The sequence below is a fragment of the Biomphalaria glabrata genome, chromosome 15 (genome assembly GCF_947242115.1).
Source record: "Biomphalaria glabrata chromosome 15, xgBioGlab47.1, whole genome shotgun sequence".
NCBI lineage: Eukaryota > Metazoa > Mollusca > Gastropoda > Planorbidae > Biomphalaria > Biomphalaria glabrata.
This window is the reverse complement of record NC_074725.1, coordinates 31,693,799-31,714,631: the sequence shown is the minus strand read 5'-3', so window position 1 is coordinate 31,714,631 and position 20,833 is coordinate 31,693,799. Positions and strand designations below refer to the sequence as shown.

General features: G+C 39.0%; 1 protein-coding gene across 1 annotated transcript in view; it reads left to right on the top strand.

Moving 5' to 3' along the window:
* The window catches only part of LOC129923086 (probable methyltransferase-like protein 24), a 43,224-nt gene extending 31,972 nt beyond the window's left edge, over positions 1 to 11,252 (top strand). The window contains exon 6 of the mRNA XM_056012266.1: positions 7,648 to 11,252. Coding sequence (XP_055868241.1) covers positions 7,648 to 8,050 — 403 coding nt within the window. The 3' untranslated portion in view covers positions 8,051 to 11,252. The remainder of the gene's footprint in view (positions 1 to 7,647) is intronic.
* Positions 11,253 to 20,833: the final 9,581 nt, after the last annotated feature.

Below are 20,833 nucleotides of genomic sequence, written 5' to 3'. Positions count from 1 at the left end.
CGTCGACTACATATTTTGATTGTTTCGGCCTTTCGCCGGTGTTACTGAAGTAGTTCGAGTTCAGTGTTACTTCCAGTCAGACGTAGATCTACACTAGTTATATTTCATAGAATCAACACCGCGCGGAAGCCTTAACAATAAAAGCTTTATTATAGCGCTACTCAGAGCGCAACGTCCTATCTCATTTATGGACCTGGGGAGGGGGGGCGCTCTGTAAGCACAACTTTGCTTGAGTCGGGTGTCGAACCTCGAGCCCCTTTCATAGGTCGCCAAGCCAAGCTCATGCTTACTTAGCCTCTCGACTAAGCATTTCCATACATGTATATATGCAGTGCTTTAAAATAAAAAAAAGGTGCCGGTGCTCAGTGATGGATAGCCTAACTTTTACCTACTAGCAAATTAATAATAAACGTTAAAATACAAGAAAATTAATAATTTTTTCCCCTCATTGAAAAAGGTACCGGTACGCCGTACCGGTGCGTACCGTCACAAAAAAGTACTGTATAATGTATGTATTTTTGTATATGTATATATACATATCGAGAGAGAAAGAGAGAGAGAGAAAGTAAGACAGAGAGAGAGAGAGAGGGAGGGAGTTTTGATCCCTCCACTTGCTAGGCAGAACAAAAAAAAACAAACTCCCAGCCAAAATACACACGACCTTACGTCGACATTGAGGCAAGCAGGAAAAATCATTAGAACACTATTATTCAAACATCCTGGGAAATCGTTGCGCGCGTGCGACGAACGCATTTAATGCGTGCACATGAAAATCATGGCATGCGCAGCTGCGGGCCCCCAGCGACAGTTGCTTGGAGTTACATTTTTTTAAAAAAACACCGCCAGCTGTTTTCACTTTTAACAAATGCTTTCCCATTCTATAGAATGTCGGCCTGTTAGCTTGGTCTGCGTTAAGCGGAACACGCCCGGAACACACCAGGGACGTCATTTTTGTTGTTATCTACTTACAATGCAACATTGGAGTCTGGTGTGGCTTCAATATTTCCTTGTCATGTAGATTTCTAGCTTGTTTTTTTCTACAATACCTCTATGCAAGTCGCAACTTCTTTTAGGGTGCAAACAGTAGGCCAAAGAAACAGATGACCTTTACATCATCTACCATATAGACCTCAAGGTCTGAAAGGGGTACTAATTTTAGCTAAAGTCAAGTTCATTTTAAGTCATGTTTAATCAAAGTCGTGTACAATTAAGGTCAAGAGAAATCGAAATCATTTTTAATAAAAAGTCATTTCGAATTAAAGCGAAGTCACTTCAAAGTCATGCTAAATGTAAATCACGCTAAATGAAATAGGCCTACTTGTTAAATCAGATTCGTATTAAATTCTAATGATTTTCCTATAAATTTAACAGTTGGTTTATGTCTCTGAAAAAAAGAATTAAGAGCGCGTTGGCCACACTGGTTGAACAGCTATATCCTTTTTTTTAAAGCGAAAGAATAAAAAATAAATTTGGTTAGAGAACTAGGCCTAGATCTAGATCCAACATCGGTTTTGAAAGAACTGTTGCGTTCGGGAATTTCCGAATGTATGGCATTATTGATTCAAGAGTTAAATGTTCAGGAAAAATTTTGCGCATCGTTTTCTGAGTCTAGATCTAAAGAACTATATATTATAAAGTGAACTACACCTATACAATCGCTTAACCTGTTTGTTTGTTTTTTTCTCGAGGGGGTTTGGAATGTGCCGCAGTTGTTTTTCTATTTAAAATGTAGTAGTTTAGTTATTAGGGTAGGTTCAGACGTACGGTCACGTGGGTAAAGGAGGTATTGTCTTTTTTTTAAAGTATTTTTTATTGTTTTTTTTTTTTGGTTGATAATTTGATTCTTAATATACAGATCAGATTTTTTTGTTAGGATTGTGCTCTTAAAGCAACATAAAAGACAATGGACCTCATTCACCAATCGTAAACAAACAACATTTAGTCACGTGATCTTATTGATAAAACAATGGAAACAAAAACTGTCACGTGACAGCCATCATGAATTAAACATGATATCGTAAATTATATAGAAAAGATAAAGCACTACGTGGCTAAATGTTGTTTGTTTACGATTGGTGAATAAGGTCCATTAATAAAGACAAAGAAGAGAGAGAGTCGTGTGTGTGCGCGCGCATAGTGTGTGTGGATTTGACAAAGGGAAATAAACAAGGGAGGGGGGGGGTAATGTTAATAGTATAGATTAGTAGTATTAGTGGTAGCAGTGTTAGGAATGACGTATGGCAAGGCCGGATTGAAGGGAGGGCAGGCGGGGCTACAGTTGACCACCACAAGGAAGGGGCCTCCACAGAAGAGATAAAAAAAAAATACGAATTTCGACGGGTCAGAAACTTTGGTATTTTTTTATTCTTAAATATTATTTTTTTTTTTGCGCATTTTTATGGCAGGTAAAAATGTCATGATTAAGAAGTGTATCCTCGTAGCATTGCTCGGAATAAGTCAATACAGCCCTGGATTTACTACAGTGAATCTACCAAGGGCCCCGCCCTCTACACACTTAAAAATATACACTTCTTACAACTAAAACATGCATATTAATTTTTTTTTAATTAAAGGAAGGCGATTGAGATTTAATGTACAAGAACTCTCTTTCTTCTAAACTATAGCAAACTTTTAGATATGAGTATTTTCATTCATAAGTGGATCTTGATTGAAGCTATTTACAAATTCATAGGGGCCTCCACAAAAATTCTGCTTCTGGGCTTTCATCTACTTAAATCCGGCCTTGCATATAAAGCTAATCAAGACTTAGCTTAGGGCCCACATTTCTTTGGGTGGGGGGTGAGAGGGGAAGTATACCAAAATAGTTTGATTGGGTTTGTATGAATAATAATGATTTGAAGTTAAATTCATTAGTTCACATTCTATTTACTTATTGATTGCCAATCAGTTTAAACCTCATATTTGGCACTGATATCTGGACTTATCGAGGTCCAAATGTTTCATATAGCTTTGGGCCTAATCAAATCTAAATCCGGTCCGGTGTGCGTGTAAATGGGTTAACAATAATATCCTTTGCTCATTTAGCAAATCTGATTTCCTCAGATTTTGAGTATGTGTGTGTTTGGGGGGTGGGGTTGGAACAGAAATCTTTCTACCTGAGAATCAGTTTCACTTCTGTTAAGTAGGTCAGGAAATGTGGGAAATTACCCAAGCGTGACAACCTGATTAGTAAGCTAGTAAATCACCCTTCTTAGTAAGCCATATTTTTTTGTGTGTGTCTGGGTTTATCTTGGTTTTTAAAGGCTAGTTTGTTAACATTTTTTCGTGGCAGAGAAAGAAAAAAAAAAGAGAGGTAACTCCGAGCTATTAAGTTCTTAACATCGTCTGCTTAAACTCAATGTAAACTGAGACGGTTAACCCGACCTACATAGAGCTGTGTGTTAGCCCTTACAAGAAAAAAAAAAATGTACATGTTAAATATTTAAAAGAATTTTCCTTTTAAAAGCGTTTCACAGCAAACAGCTATATGGGTACACTTCCACTTTAAAGTCCCTGTTGACATCCTTTAAGCAATAAAATAAGGAAGACAAAGAAGAGAAAGTGATACGAAGAAATGTTATGGAAGCTAAGAGAAAAATAAAAAAAAGGAAGACACATCTGATAGTTAAAATAAAGAAAGTAAACAATGCTATAATTATTATTATACTTATTATTATAGCTTTTATATAGCGCTACTTTCATGCTTATAGCATCCTCAGAGCGCTTTTGGTCCAATCTCATTTGTGGACCAGTTGGGGGGGGGGGGGGAGGGGGTATCTAGGAGTTGATTTTCCGTGCCGCTCAGTAAACGCAACTCTGCCCGAGTCGGGTGTCGAACCTCGAGCCCCCTTCTAGGTAACCAAGCCAGGTTCAAGCGCACTTGTCCTCTCGACCACGTTTCCCACTATAATGATAAGAACACTGTGACCAACTAAATATTATGAACAACTTTATGTTACAAGTGAAAGATCTTTTTAAAAATGTACATCACATTGTCATATGGTTTATTATTTTTAAAAAAATATTTTTTTTTATATCAATGCTTCTGTATTTTGCATACCGCATACATCAAAAGCTTGCTCTCATGCTTAAAATCGGTGCTTTCTTATTTTCTACACCGGATACAATAATATTCAGGGGCGGACTGGGTGTCAAAATCGGCCCCATCATTTCTATCTCATCCGGCCCATAAATTGTATATTATATGATGGACATCTAATTCTAGAGCTACCTGTCCTCAAAATCATTGTGTTAAGTTTGATATATATATATATATATATATATATATATATATATATATATATATATATATATACAGGGCCGGTCCTAGAGCACTGCAACCTATGCGGCCGCAGTGGGCCCCACACTTTCATAGGCCCCGCGCTAACTCTAGTGCAGGGTTTCCGCGGTCTCCTGATTTTCCAGGAGCTCCTGGAAATCTCCTGAAAATGCAAAGTATACGAAAAAGTCATGAAAATCTCATGAAATTATTTAGATATCCTGAAAACTCAAAACATGTTCTGAAAAATAGACAAAATTGTAATCCGTTTCGCATAGGGCCCCGCAATCTGTAGGACCGGCCCTGTATATATATATATATAGCTCCTCCTTCGTGATCGAAGATGAATATGTTTCTCATATCCTATGGACTCAAAGATGACTGTAAAGTCCAATCCTCACTTTAAAAAGCCGACCGCATTCGTGGCATGGGTGGGTTGGGCCAGTTGTTGATAGGCCTGCTTCTTCTCTCAGCTTTTTGTTGGTTCGGCGCTCTTTCATCCTTGACACTCTTCTTGCTTCAAATCTTGGGACTCCGAGACTCACAACTTCAGGCTATGAGGAGCGATCGAGAGCTAGTGCTTCCCAGCCGTGAATGTCGATATCGCATTCCTTGAAAGAGCTCTTGAAAGCGCTTGTATTGACCCCTCCGCCCCCCCCCCCCCCGATAGCGCTCTCCGGCACACAACTCCTCGTACAGAAGTCATTTGGAAAGGCGAATTCCTGGCATGCGGACTACATGTCCCGCCCATCGTAGTTAGTACCTTTTTTTTGATAATGTTTGATAATGTATCGATAACAGTAGACATGCATACAGTGAATATAAATACCTCGCTCAGAGGGCCCCTTTAATTCGTGCCTTAGTGACATCCATGTGGCTCTTATCTTATAAAAACAGACGTGATTTTTAAAAAAAATATGTTTACTGTGGTCCTACCAGCCCATTTGGGTACCGACCCACCGAGCAGAACGCCCATTTTGCCAGTTCACCCCTGCCAAAAAAGATTGTTTTTGTATTTGCCACTATATATAACAATCCCCAATGACTCATTGACGTACGATTTACCAGCTCTAAATAATCTTCTGCTATATGACTTTGCAGACGATGGGGGAAGGTGGGGGGGGGGGAGAAGGTCATGTAAAGTTTATCGTGTACACCAATCAGGTACATGCTGTGTAAAGCCAAAGCCTTAATCAAGCCTCATTAGCCTCTATTCTAGCCCTATCATGTCTCAATACTAATTCCTTTAAATTTCATTGTTTCCCAAACTTTGTCACGCCAGGCCTGATTAGGTGTTCCAGGAACTACTGGAGTAATTAACGAATAGAATCTAATATTAGTCTAATAGTATGTAGGTCACAGCTGGGGTTGCGTGGCCACGGGAAACACTGCATTCCTCATTTATCATCGGACTCGAAGACAAGCCTTACTATTAGTTAATAGGAATACCCGTGAATTAGTCTCTTAAGTAAACAAAATAAAGTGAACAAAATAAATTATTGTTGTAACCCTGCCTTGCACCAGTGCTTGAGGTGCGCACTAGCGCACTAGTGAACGTAAACAGGAAGACACCAGAAGAAAGAGAATAGCAGTGCATCAGGGATTGTGAAGAGTCTGAATGTTTGGAAACTAAGAAGCCAGCTTTTGGTGCTGCCTGAAGGTTGCAGAAGGGACCTTGAGCGAAGCGGGGAAGGCTGTCGTTGGTCCACATTCGGGTTGCTGTCTAAAGGACTGGTAAATTAGTAGAAAGACTCTGAGGAAGCTGAAGGATGCTATGTGTTTGTCCTAGTGAATAAACACCTGTCTTTATTTCCTGTTACACTGTGTTGTGTTGCCTGCCTTTACGTTGAGTGCCTACCCAAGAGTTACAACATTATATAACGTCATTATTAACTTTAAACTGATCTAGACTCTGATTCTAATTTGGAACGATAGCACAAAGTTTAACCTTTCAATGGTTTCTGGTCGATTTAATCTGAAGAGTATCCCAATCTTTGAGCCAGCCGGGAAAACAAATGACTTAACAGAATTTAAGTCATTGGTTAACATGCTTGACTCGATTAACCTAGGAACACGCGTAGGACGTAATCATCTTCCTTTTTTGAATTAACATCAGCATTTTATAAGATAAGATTAAACAAGCTACTCGCTATTTTACAGTTGCTCTTATAATATGCAACGCCTTGGCTATTTGTGTGAAGCAGGTTTTACTTTTTATATTGCTCTAAAGTTAAAATATAGAAAAAGAATGACGCCACATCAGATGTTTAAAAATCATATTGCTGATATTACTCCTGATATCATCGAGTTAAGCTCATTCAGGATATAACACAATGAATGCCAAAATTAACCATATATATATATATATATATATATATATATATATATATATATATATATATATATATAGAGAGAGAGAGAGAGAGAGAGAGAGAGAGATAGAGAGAGAGAGAGGGGGGGGGGAGACATGTGTGTGTGTGATTTATCAGTCACTATTTTGTATACAACTAGAAAAAAATCCATCCTAAAAAAAATAAGCTTTTGGACTATTCCAGTTTAATTGGGTACTAAATGCTCTGAATAAGCCAAGTGTTCCTTTATGGACCAAGTTTGAGAAACACTGCTTTGTTATATCATTACCCCATTTCTTTATATTGCTTTCTCTTCTTTGTGTCTCTTGCTGTATTTAGAGAACGTAAACCAGATCTTAACAAAATATTTTTAAAAAACTTATCTAAAGGGGAAGAACTCCGCCCTTAAAACTATATCAGTTATGTACAAGTTATTTCCCTTATTCGATATCAAATAAAATAATTAATTACCAATAAATAATTAAGTAATTCAATATTTTTTATTGATTCATGGTTAGTGATAAATAAATAAATAATTGTCTAAAGTATCAACGTGACTGGAGAATGCGTGAGGGAGAAATGGCGTTAACAATTATTTAATGGAACTAAACCCAACAATTTTAGCCATATATGTGAATACTGAAAGATTAGTTTCATCTGTTGGTATCAAACAAAATAATTAATTACCAGTACTTTTTAAACAATGATTCATGACTTGTCTATGCCAATGAATAATTTCAACAACAAAGTTTCAACTTGATCCGAGAATGGGTGTAGGAGAAATAACGTGCGTTTACTTTTACCAGACAGACAGACAGACAGAGTTAATATAAGCTTCGTAAAATAATCTGACGCAAACAAAGAGCAGCTTACTGGGGTGATTAACTTTAAGGATGAAAACACATAGTTATTATTTTTTTATTTCCTGGTAATGAGTCTTATTACTATGAGTCATAGGAATTTAGCCTTGGAATATATTGTTTCATCATTTCTACATTTTCAAAATTTTTATTTCAGGTCATCCAAAGTTCACTTTTACCGAATCGGTCTAGGGGGCACAACTCTCATCAACAACAAGCAGTGGCCGCTGTTCACGCTGACCGACATCCGGCGGAAGCTCGGGCACCAGAACGCCACGATTGACATCATCAAGATGGACATTGAAGGCTCGGAGTGGGGCGCTCTCCCGCAGATGCTCCGCCACGGGGAGTTGGAGGGAGTCAGGCAGTTCTACATAGAGTACCACCTGACGAGGGATGACCGGCGCTACATTCTGCCCAGATTAAAGGCAATACAGGGTCTTGCCAGGGCCGGTTTTAAGAAGTTCTACGTCCACAAGAACAAGATTACAAAAACAAGCATTAAAGGATTCCCAGTGTCTCGTACGCGTTGCTACGAGGTTCATTACTTGCGCAGATAGCTAAGAAGTATATAGTGAAATGTTAAGAAACTTTGTCATCGAGTTGGAAGATGAAAGATAAGTACAGTATTTTACGTACCTATGCGGACCCAGCTCTGACCTACATATTTTGCCACATGTAATACAGGCAAAATCATAGTCTGCCAGTAGATTGATTTTATTCTATTTTCACTGTCTTTGGCAAGAGTTAATACAGACAAAGCCATAGTCTGCCAGTAGATTGATTTTATTCTATTTTCACTGTCCTTGGCAAGTGTTAATACAGACAAAGCCATAGTCTGCCAGTGGATTGATTTTATTCTATTTTCACTGTCTATGGCAAGTGGTAATACAGACAAAGCCATAGTCTGCCAGTGGATTGATTTAATTCTATTATCACTGTCTTTGGCAAGTTTTAATATAGACAAAGCCATAGTCTGCCAGTGGATTGATTTTATTCTATTTTCACTGTCCTTGGCAAGTGGTAATACAGACAAAGCCATAGTCTGCCAGTGGATTGATTTTATTCTATTTTCACTGTCCTTGGCAAGTGTAAATACAGACAAAGCCATAGTCTGCCAGTGGATTGATTTTATTCTATTTTCACTGTCCTTGGCAGTAGCATTTCTTTTTTTTTCTAAATGGAAGTAAAATACCATCAGTTGAAGCAGAGTGGCAGCGTATCTTCAACAAAATATTATAATGAAATAAGAAAATGTCAAATGATATACTAGAACTTTATGACATGATACTCTCCCTTTACAGTAATGTGCGCTGTGTTATTTTTATCATGTTAGACAATTGCATTTGAGGCACTGGATAGATCCACATGGAGAGCAAACATAAAGTTAGGGTCCTGGAGTGCAGATGACTTGGACACCAGAAGAAGGTGAAAGTTCCACAGTTACTGGTGATTACAGATGCTCAACCTGTGAATGCAGTTGTGTATCAACGGTTGGCCTCTTTGGTCACATGAGGTTGAAAATGGAAAAGCTGGTATTGCATTTTATATTTGAAGATGAATGAAGAGTCAAAAGTTTGTCTTGATAGGACAATTACTTTTGAGTCAAAGACAAAGTTTGACCAAATATTACCCTGAGCTCTCTTTTCCTGAACTCTAATATCTCTTTGTGCCTCCTTGATGTCTATCTCTTTGCTTCCCAACCAAAGTTTCCAACAATTTTTGCTTTAAATGGCTGCGTGGTCATGTGGAATTCATTTCGCACTACCGTCAAGATGTACCTGGGTTCAAACCCTGCCAGCTACTCCCGTAGCCGTCTTGGAGGAGATTTTGTCTAGAACCTAAGAACTTTCACACTGAAGGAATGGCTGAAACGTACTAGTCAGTTATAGCACCGGTACATTTATAAATAGAAAACAAGAGGCAAAAAGTACGCTTGAACTTGCCTTGGCTACCTATGTAAAGGACTCGAGGTTCGACACCCGACTCGAGCAGAGTTGTGTTTACTGAGCGCCTAAAGGCAACACGGAAAAACCTTCTCCCAGATACCCCCTTTTTTCGATGACCCCAGTGTGGCCTTATTCGCATACTCTAACAATAATAGAAAGTCTTGTCTTCTAGTCCAAAGATATAGGTGGAGTGCTTTATATCACGTGGCTACGGAGTCCTAGCTGTGATCTACATATTTTGCCATACCCAACGCAGACATAACCCATGTCAGCCGATGGTCTAAGTTCTCTTTGCTTCGCCTACTCCTGCCATTGGCAGTGGATTTCATTTTGGTCTCTACGTGTAAACCTTGACCTTTGTTAGAAATCTCCAGCTATCTCGCTCTGATGCCGCCTGCAATCGTTGTTCTCTTATTTATCAGTTAAAGCAAGCTGGCGCCTAAGCTGGGTTCTAAAGCGTTTTCGGAGGGCACCGATCAAAAAGAACTGCCTTTGGCATACTGTCCACCCACTTAAGGTTACGCTGGGCGGAAGTGTGGCAGGTCATGCTGCAGGAGTTCTGAATTGTCATTATGGCCCTGGGTTTGAACCCTACCCGCTGCCTTCCCCTGGCGTACTGAGGGTGGTTTGGGCTATTAATCTACCACTCTGAAGGAACATCCAAAACATGTGAACCAAATAAATTAGGGCGCTGATAGCCCCCTTGGCGTCGTGGTCACTACTCTAACTAGTTTTTATAAATCTTTTTTCAACTCATTCTGTCTTTCCGTCTGTCTGTCTGTCTGTCACAAATTCCCTTCTATTTCTCCCTCTTTCTATTCTCGGATCAAGTTCAAACTTTGCACAATTTTCTTATTGTCGTTGACAGCACGTGAATCAATAACAAAACGTTATTAAACTTATTAAGCTATTAATTAATTTTTGTATTATGAATAAAAAAGAATATAAATCTTGCAGTATTATGTGGAAGTAAATGTGCAGCTTTTTGTAGGAATTTTATAAAAAAAAAGTATGTTTGTTTATTGTGAATACGGTGATCACAGTTATGATAAGCTATTACAATCAAAATCACTCAAATCTGGTGAATTAACTAATAAGATAATTGCACAGACAAGTTTCTGTTTACATATAAGTGACAAACACTTAATATTTTGGTGGGAAGCGTGGTCATGAGGCTAAGTGCGCTTGAACTTGGCTTGTCTTGGCTACCTAGAAGGGGGCTCGAGGTTCGACACCCGACTCGGGCAGAGTTGTGTTTACTGAGCGCCTAAAGGCAGCACGGAAAACCAACTCCTAGATACCCCATCCCCCCTACAAATGAGATTGGACCAAAGCGCTCTGAGCATGCTATAAGAATGAAAGTAGCGCTATATAAAAGCTATAATAATAATATTGTAAGAAGAAACACATTTTTTATTTCCTTGCCCGAAGAGGTATTGGAATTGCATCCATTCAGAGGAAGTATTTTATACAATAGCTTTTTCTCCGCAATCAGTAAAATTGTGACCTTATTTTTGTTTTGTCACTAATTGTTATTGTTACAATATTGTGATAATTGTTGATCTGCTTTAAGTATGTAATTTAGGATGATGTTGCAATCAATGTAATATTAATTTAGCATATTTTACATTTCAACTTGTACCATAAGTGCACAGTAGTGTTTACATTTTTCGTATATATGATGTAAACAAAAGATTATGAATACCTATATTATATAGATGTCTTCAATGTTTGATATATGGTTTGTAATGCTTGAATATTTATCTAAATTTTGTTGTATTTTATATTGCAATAAATAATGTGAGATATTTGAGTACCTGAGTTGCTAAGTGCTTCTTGAATGTTTTATTATAATATATAGTGCCACGATCTGCCTCAGAGAAATATTGAACGTTAATTAGCTGACACAGAAGTCCTCCAAAGAGTCAGCTTGCAAAGCATTCACACAGTCTTGATTGCAGTCTTAGATGCAATGGAAAACTCCAGCATCCCTAAAAGACTCTTTTAGAGTCAGCTAATGGAAGAGAAGCGTGTTCTAAGAAAACCTATCAGCACACGATAGACCTTCTTCTTCTTCTTCTAGCCAGCTTTATTGCTGCTGAGCTGTGAGCTCTTTTGCAGACTGTGCCAAGGAAAAAAAAGTGTGCTGTTTTCTTCAGTTGTTCAGCACTGCCGTACAGGGTGTTGGTTATGTTGGGCTGTAGTGGAAGTAGGGTCTGCCTAAGGTGGATTAGGGAGGGGCATTCAAAGAGGATATGGTTTACGGTTTCAAAGGGGTGGGCGCAGTGTCTGCAAAGGGGGAGTTGTGTGACGTTTATTTTGTTCAGGTGGTAATTTAATAGTGGTGTGTGTCCTGTTCTTAGTTGGAAAATTGTAGATTGTTCTTTGCAGGGGAGGAAGTTAATACTGTCCAGTTTGTTAGGCGTAGTCATTTCTTTGTACATGGCTCTGCCTATATTTCCTGATGCCCATTGATTGAGCCACTCCTCCCTGTGATTGTTGACTAACATTGACCTTAGGGTGAGGTAGTTAACAGGTCTTTCTGGTTGTTCCATAGATGAACCTGCCTTTGATAGCTTATCTGCCTTTTCATTTCCCATGATGCCAATGTGTCCAGGGATCCCCTGTAGTGTGATATTGATCTGAAGGCCTTCAACGTTAATCCTTCCACCTGGGAGACGGAAGCCCTGATAAGAGCTTCGCGGCTCCATGTTTTGAAAACTAGCGCCAAAATTGCTGAGGACAAGAGAACATCGCTGGCGGAATAAAAGCGCTAGAGATAAAAAAATCAATCTCGACAACAGACACTAACTCCAGCCAGGGCCGGTCCTACACATTGCGGGACCCTATGCGAAGCGGATTGCGCGGGGCCCAGTCTGGGTAGGAATAAGGATAAAAAGTGAAAATTAAGATTTTGTATTAGAAAAATAAATTTGTCTTATTCATACGTTACTAAGCACAATATCACTGTCAGATTAACTTTACGAGCCATCTTCAGTAGATAGTAGTTTTCCAACAAAAAGCAAATAAACATTCAGATCTGCTTTTTAAATGTACTATCGACTAGTCATGTCGACTAGCAAAATATCGCTTTTTTTTAAAGAGGTCGAGATAAATTTAGATTTTTATTTGTAAGCCAGTGACTATTAAAGCAACTTAAGTATTTGAACTTCTTATTTTGGTTAAAATTCGCCTTATTTTATTAAATGAAAGCTGACAATGCCGTTTTTTTTTTTTATCGCGAGTAGGATTGGCGTTTTCCAGATTGAATAACACCCTGAAATGACAATTTTGTCTGTTTTTAAGGAGATTTACTTGAGTTTTCAGAAGTTTTCAATAATTTCGGGAGATTTTCATGACTTTTTTGTATATTTTGCGATTTCAGGAGAATTCTAGGAACCCAATTTACAAAGGTTTAATTTGATAATTTACTCCTAAATTTTGTGCGGGGCCTATGAAAGTGAGGGGCCCACTGCGGCCGCATAGGTTGCAGTGGCCTAAGACCTGCCCTGACTCCAGCAGACCTACATGTTAAATAAATTATTTCGAATCTAGGAAGACAAAAAAAAATTATTATTTTACGGGTATTTCTGAAACCGTGACCAATAGCTCATACCCTCAGGATGTAGCATACGTTAAAAAACACAAGTTCTCTTCAAAATCAAGGTGTCTATTAATTATAAAAATAATAATAATAACAATCTTTATTGTCCGTGAGGAAATTTGTCTTATAATTTGTGCATTACACCAAACAGAACATAGCAACCATGAAAAAATATGTACATAATTTCATACGAAATAAAAGTTAATATCAAATTGTTTTTATTTAATGATTTGATTGCCAGGGGTACAAAAGAGTGTTTGTGTCTGTTTGTCTTTGCTATCGGTGTCTTGTATCTCTTTTGTGATAGTAAAATCACAAGATCCTGACCCAAAGGGTGATTTCTTATTTTGAGAATCTTTTTTGCTTTTTATGGATGTTTGTCTCAAACAGCTGCCCAAATGGGGTTTGTTTTTTTACCAATGACTTTACCAGCAACATTTAGGATTCTAAGGAGTTTGTTTTTATTTCTAATGCTCAGATTGCCATACCAGGCAGTCATATTAAAACTTAAAATATTGCAGATGTGAGCGTGCCCAATTCACCATTGCCCGAGATTCTCCGCCAAAGTGCCCAATTTGCCATTGCCCGAGATTTTCCGCCAAAGTGCCAAATTCACCATTGCCCGAGATTCTCCGCCAAAGTGCCCAATTTGCCATTGCCCGAGATTTTCCGCCAAAGTGCCAAATTCACCATTGCCCGAGATTCTCCGCCAAAGTGCCCAATTTGCCAGTGCCCGAGATTTTCCCCCAAAGTGCCCAATTCACCATTGCCCGAGATTCTCCGCCAAAGTGCCCAATTTGCCAGTGCCCGAGATTTTCCCCCAAAGTGCCCAATTCACCATTGCCCGAGATTCTCCGCCAAAGGTCCCAATTAGCCAGTGCCCGAGATTCTCCGCCAAAGTGCCCAATTCACCATTGCCCGAGATTCTCCGCCAAAGTGCCCAATTTGCCAGTGCCCGAGATTCTCCCCCAAAGTGCCCAATTTGCCAGTGCCCGAGATTTTCCCCCAAAGTGCCCAATTTGCCAGTGCCCGAGATTTTCCCCCAAAGTGCCCAATTTGCCATTGCCCGAGATTCTCCGCCAAAGTGCCCAATTTGCCAGTGCCCGAGATTCTCCGCCAAAGTGCCCAATTTGCCAGTGCCCGAGATTCTCCGCCAAAGTGCCCATTTTACCAGTGCCCGAGATTCTCCGCCAAAGTGCCCAATTTACCAGTGCCCAAATTTCTATATGCCTGGTAAAAGACAATATCTTTTTACACACAGTCTCAAAATTAGAAATCTTTCAGATCTAAGCACACACACACACACATAGGCCGCACAAATATACAATAAAACAGAACTGAACACTCATCAAAAAATACTTTAAAGGCCTACAGAAGAAGAAGTGCTGTGGCAGAGTGCTAAACTATTTGACTTCCGAACCAGAGGATCCCGGGTTAGAATCCTGGTGAAGACTGGGATAATTAGAGATCCTCTGAGTCCAAACAACCTTTATGGGTACATGAGATTAGTTGTGAAAAAGTGAGGCGTTCGTTGTGCGGGCCACATAAAAAAGATGATATTTACACTATGTGCCATATGTGCAAGGTCTGAAAAGTGTACTTTACTTCATTTAAACCCAACCCCGGCAGACAGCTAAATTGTTGGCCTAAAGATAATGACCCCTTTATCCCCCCCCCCCCCCCAACGAAACAACGAACGTAGGCTGAAAGTAGATGATATTTGAAAAATGCATGGTCTTTTTATTTAGGTGATTTTCCCGTTTAAACTAGACAAAGATAAAGACGCTAAATTGAAATTCAATGTTGCCAACTAGACAAAGAAAAATAGCTACGAACAAAAGATGCTAGAAAATTTGATTTCGTAGCGCTAAAAATCGGTCTAATAATTATTATATACTTTCTTCTTCTTCTTCTTCTAGCCAGCTTTATTGCTGCTGAGCTGTAAGCTCTTTTGCAGACTGTGCCAAGGAAAAAAAGTGAGCTGTTTTCTTCAGTTGTTCAGCACTGCCGTACAGGGTGTTGGTTATGTTGGGCTGGAGTGGTAGTAAGGTCTGCCTAAGGTGGATTAGGAAGGGGCATTCAAAACGGGATATGGTTTACGGTTTCATAAGGTTGGGCGCAGTGCCTATAAAGGGGAGTTGTGTGGGATTTATTTTATTGAGATGGTAATTTAACAGAGGCGTGTGTCTTGTTCTTAGTTGGAAGAGTGTAGATTGCTCTTTGCGGGGGAGGAAGTTAATACTGTCCAGTTTGTTTGGCATGTTCATTTCTTTGTACATTAAATACTTTAAAAAATCAACAATTCATTTATTCCGCACACCAGACAGTGGTGTAGCTAAGGATCTGGGGGCCCCGAGGGGCTTGCCTTTTTTAGGGGACCCCTGCATTTTGAGATTCGACATCATCACATGAGATAACGGCGTAATATTTAATGTAAAACTCATTATTTCGGATACTCAATTGCCGACCCTCAATTAGGGACCCGGGGGGGGGATTTTTAAAATTCGGATACGCCACTGACACAAGATACACACAAAGAAATCCTTCTCAAATTAAAAAAAAGGAAAACATTAAAAAGTAGAAGCGGAAATAAACGTCTGTTCGCATTAAAAAAATGGCTTCGGTGACATTAAAGTCTGGAAGAATAAATAAACGAAACAAGCTGAGAATGCTGAGCGCGGAAACCTTCTCCCAGGTGGCCCCTCCCAAGATTTTCACAACAAAAAAAAAATGAGCATACCGTGCTGCATCCTACCGATACTAAAGGAAAATGAAAGATGCATTATATTGAAATAATATAAATAATAATGTAGGTTATGTGCTAGTTAAATATTTTATATTGTATCTTATATTTTTGTTGTGTGAAATGTTAGTTATATGTTTTAAAATGGGAGTTACATATTTTTTTGTTGCTGTTCTTGGTTAATGTATATTTGTTGTATATTAGTTGTACGTTGGTTTTATACCCTGATGTTTAAACAATAGCTTACCTCGCTCGAGATGTGCTAGATCTAGCTTGGAGATACGAATAAGTAATGTACACAATAAACTTTTTTTTCCAACCCTTCAACAGACGGGCTGGACGACCTGCGTCATTTGAGAAGGTCTTAAGAGTTAGCCCATATACGTTTGGGCAATATAACCCTCCGAACACACACTCACACACACACACACACTCACACACTCTAACATCGCGACAAATACGCTAAAAAAGGTTAATCCAAAACAAAAAAATGAAATACATAATAAATTGGGATATTCTGTTCAAAAGTCGAAACATTTTGGGAATATTTAGGTAGTGGCGTAGCTAGAGTGGGCCCACTTGAGGGGGGGGGGGGCACACATGAATGTTCTTTTTTTTTTAATGAAACATTAAATATTACGCCACTGCCATCATGTGCCATCTGTCTATTCTTGTGGAGTAAAAATACTGGACAGCGTTGATCTAGATGATTTCAGCGTTGATCTAGATGATGTCAGCGTTGATCTAGAATTCTAGATGATGTCAGCGTTGATCTAGATGATGTCAGCGTTGATCTAGATGATGTCAGCGTTGATCTAGATGATGTCAGCGTTGATCTAGAATTCTAGATGATGTCAGCGTTGATCTAGATGATGTCAGCGTTGATCTAGATGATGTCAGCGTTGATCTAGATGATGTCAGCGTTGATCTAGATGATGTCAGCGTAGATCTAGATGATGTCAGCGTTGATCTAGATGATGTCAGCGTTGATCTAGATGATGTCAGCGTAGATCTAGATGATGTCAGCGTTGATATAGATGATGTCAGTGTTGATATAGATGATGTCAGCGTTGATCTAGATGATGTCAGCGTTGATCTAGAATTCTAGATGATGTCAGCGTTGATCTAGATGATGTCAGCGTTGATCTAGATGATGTCAGCGTAGATCTAGATGATGTCAGCGTTGATCTAGATGATGTCAGCGTTGATCTAGAAGATGTCAGCGTTGATCTAGATGATGTCAGCGTTGATCCAGATGATGTCAGCATTGATCTAGATGATGTCAGCGTTGATCTAGATGATGTCAGCGTTGATCTAGATGATGTCAGCGTTGATCTAGCACTGATCTAGATGATGTTATAGACGCCTTTGCTGCACAGAAAGCACGACGTGTGGCGATATGAATTGAGATTTGTCACTTGTGCATTATCTCGATTACAAACACAGGTATTATTCAACAAAAGAGCCTTAATGATTTTTTTTTTTAAATTTTACAGATGTTCTGTACCAATCTGAATTTGGACTTCTATTTGTATTAAGTACATTATCTCATGTCATGATGTCGAATGTCGAAATGCAGGGGCCCCTTAAAAACGTCAAGTCCCCCGGGGTCACCAAATCCCTAGCTAAGCCAATGTGTTTAAGGACTAGGCTACATTCCAAATGAATAATTCCCAGATTTCCCATAATAAGTAATTTCTTCTTAATTAACAAGTTCTTCTATTTCTGTATTAATTAAAGTTCCCCTTTCAGACCTTGTGGTCTATAGGGCAGATGATGTAAAGGTCGTCTGTTCCTGTGGCCTGCGGTTAACGAGGGTGTCATGTGGCCAGCACAACGACCAACCGCCTTTACTAATCCCCAACTAATGTCAGGTACCCATTGGAGCTGGGTGGACTCCAACACCTCAAAACAGATAGATAGATAGATAGATAGATAGATAGATAGATAGATAGATAGATAGATAGATAGATAGATAGATAGATAAGAGTTTGAGCCTACTCTTAATAAATTCTCCTGATCCGACATCGTCTCAGTATTTCATTGTTACTTTTACACTGACTCACATTTGAAGGGAGTTGTCAAGGAGAATGCCAAGAGACAATTGGCTACGTAGTTTATAGCTAGATCTAGGTTTTTCTTTCTCTGATAAATACAGAAATGTCACTTTGATCTTGATGCGCGATCTTGGCTTGTGTTTGGTCTAGACGGGGAGGGGGGGGGTCTAAAATTAGAACAGGGTCAAGGCTGTCGACAGGCTTTCTTTTGTTGCTTGTAGAAATTATTAGCATCAACAAGCTCTGATTGTGGTTTAACCTAGATATTGTAATTTAGTAACTGCTATCATATGTTAATGAGGATATCACGTGATCAGCATTAGCCATATTTTATTGGTGGATGTGACTGGAGAGAGGGTAACGAGTAATACCGCTGTGCAAGTTATTTACAACAAAACAAAACAAAAATAGCCAAAGGGAAGCAATAAGTTAATTGGAACTTGTGCTTACATTTATGTCCCCTTAGATGTTTAAAACCGAGAATCGGTAATGAAATTATTAACGCGTTTGACATGTAAGATTCTCAATAGGCTAACGTATTTATACAATATTAAAATAAGTCTAGTCTATCTGTGACATTTGACGTCTCGAGAGATTATATTTTCCCTTTGCAACTTCTCGTGTGACTAAAGAGGTCACTCCTTGATACACAGCTGCGATCACAGGTTGGACATTTGTAATCACCAGGCGCAGTTGCATTTTCACCCTCTTTTTCACAACTGTATGGCCTCTGCAATCCGGGACCCTTCCTTTATGCTCGCTCTCCATATGATTCTATCCAGTGCCACTTTTTTTTTCCAGCTGTTAGTGTCGATTTTAAAGAGCTTCATGTCGCGTTTGCGTACAGAGATGGAATGAACTCTGAATTGCTGGGGGGAAAGCGTTGGCGGTTATAGTAGAAAGTAGCAAAAGAAAAAGAATGAGAGAGAGAGAGAGAGAATGAGAGAGAGAGAGAGAGAGAGGGGGGGATGTATAGCAAAATGTATCTTTGAATGTTTAAGCTTGGCATCAGCTGCCATGAGCAAACTGTGGAAAATCTGGAAGAGTAACATCAGCTTCAGAGTCAAATTAAAACTGTATTCTTTGTTAGTGGTCTCCTGACTCCTATATGGTTTTGAGAATGTGTTAGATTAAATTAGTATTACACTGTAGTCTGTAAAAGCTGTGTTTAACATATCGCCCATAAAGCCCCATGGTGTCATGTGGCCAGCACAACGAGCAACCGCCTAGACTTTTTCCCCAGACTAATGTCAGGTACCCATTAGAGCTGGGTGGATTCAGAGGCACCCAAGGATTCCGAAATTTAAAAAATAGGATTCGAACCCGGTACCTCCGGTTCGAAAGCCAAGCGCTTTACAGCTCAGCCACCCCGCCTCCGAGGGACAGATGTCGATATATATCTTTGTATTTACTTCGTTATAGTGTTTGTCTGTCAGCGGTCACAGCCAGTGGCGTAACTAGGGTATATGATGCCCATTGCTAGCTACGCCACTGGTCACAGCTATTATTGATCGGACCGTGAGACAGGCTCTAGCTGATCTATTATTAGTTTTTTTTACGCTACTGGGTGAGCGAACTATACCACCACCTGTTCCCCCTCTTCTAGATTCTATTAAGTCCAAAGACAACTAACATATATAAAACTTGTGAATAAATTGCGTCCTTGAGACGCCCAGTTTGATCTATTTATACACGGAGGCAGAACAAATCAACAACACCAGATGTAGATATACCATGTGTTGAAGATTTTGTTTTTCTTATGTGTATGTTTTATAATGTTTATATTTCTGATTGTTTTTTTTTTTTGGTGGGGGGGGGGTGTATCTTAGTTTTGTGATAAGATACTAGGATACTCCTAGTATGAAGTCTTATTTGGTATTGCATGTAGGTTTATATCAGTGGAATGAGTATTTAGCGTGGTGTGCTCTGAAAAGGATTTGGTATACTTGGTGATCAATTCTACAAAGTTTGATGTCATGGCACGATCTACAAACTCTAATGCCTTGGCATCTCGAACAGTGTAAGGCTTTACGTCGAACTCACGAGTATGTCAACTTCGATTATTGCCATAGTTACCCAAAACTACGACCCGCGGGTCATATCCGGCCTTTGACGCTGCCATCCACCACCTCTGAACCTCTTTCCCAAGCCGCAGTCAATCGGTTCCATTAGACTTGACTATTCTTTAACTGTAAATTTGGCCCAAGTGTCAGAAATATATATTGCCCCTATGCAAAAACGTCTCAACCACTTTTATATTCAATGACCCCTCTCTAGTCTCCAAAGTAAGGACGCCAAAGTTTGGAGGGCAAAAGTGGTAAACACATTAAACTTGAGTTATATCTGACGCAGCCTCTGGCCTTTATCTCAATGAATTTCACCAGGCAGACTGCTATAGTCATGTCTTTATGATACGCCAACCTCACCTATTGTTTATCAACATAAATCCTTATCTCTCAAAGATGCAACCGTATGGAGATGTAGGTCAAACCCATAACACCTTCGTTTTCTCAATGCGCATTTTTATAAAGTAAAGTAACTCCGGAAAGACTATGATATGATTTTAAGTTATTGAGTTATTTCCCTTACTTTAACTATAATACCTATCAATATAGTAACGCAGGGGTGGGCAACATTTTGTATCGAGGGCCGCAATAAAAAAAAGTTTGGTAATGGCGGGCCGCATATATATATATATATATATATATATATATATATATATATATTTATATATATATATATATATATATATATATATATATATATATATATATATATCTTAGAAAGATAAGCTTGCTGTGTTGAATTTCTTTTAATTCATTTAAACATTGTATTACGATTTTTTTTTTAATTGCTGTTTTCTTTTTATATTGCAATATCCCCACAAATATACATTTGTACTTAATGTGCAGTATTTTACTTCTTACACTCGTTCATAATGTTACGGAACTGTGAAACTATCTTACTAGTTGTTACCCCTATGTGTGACT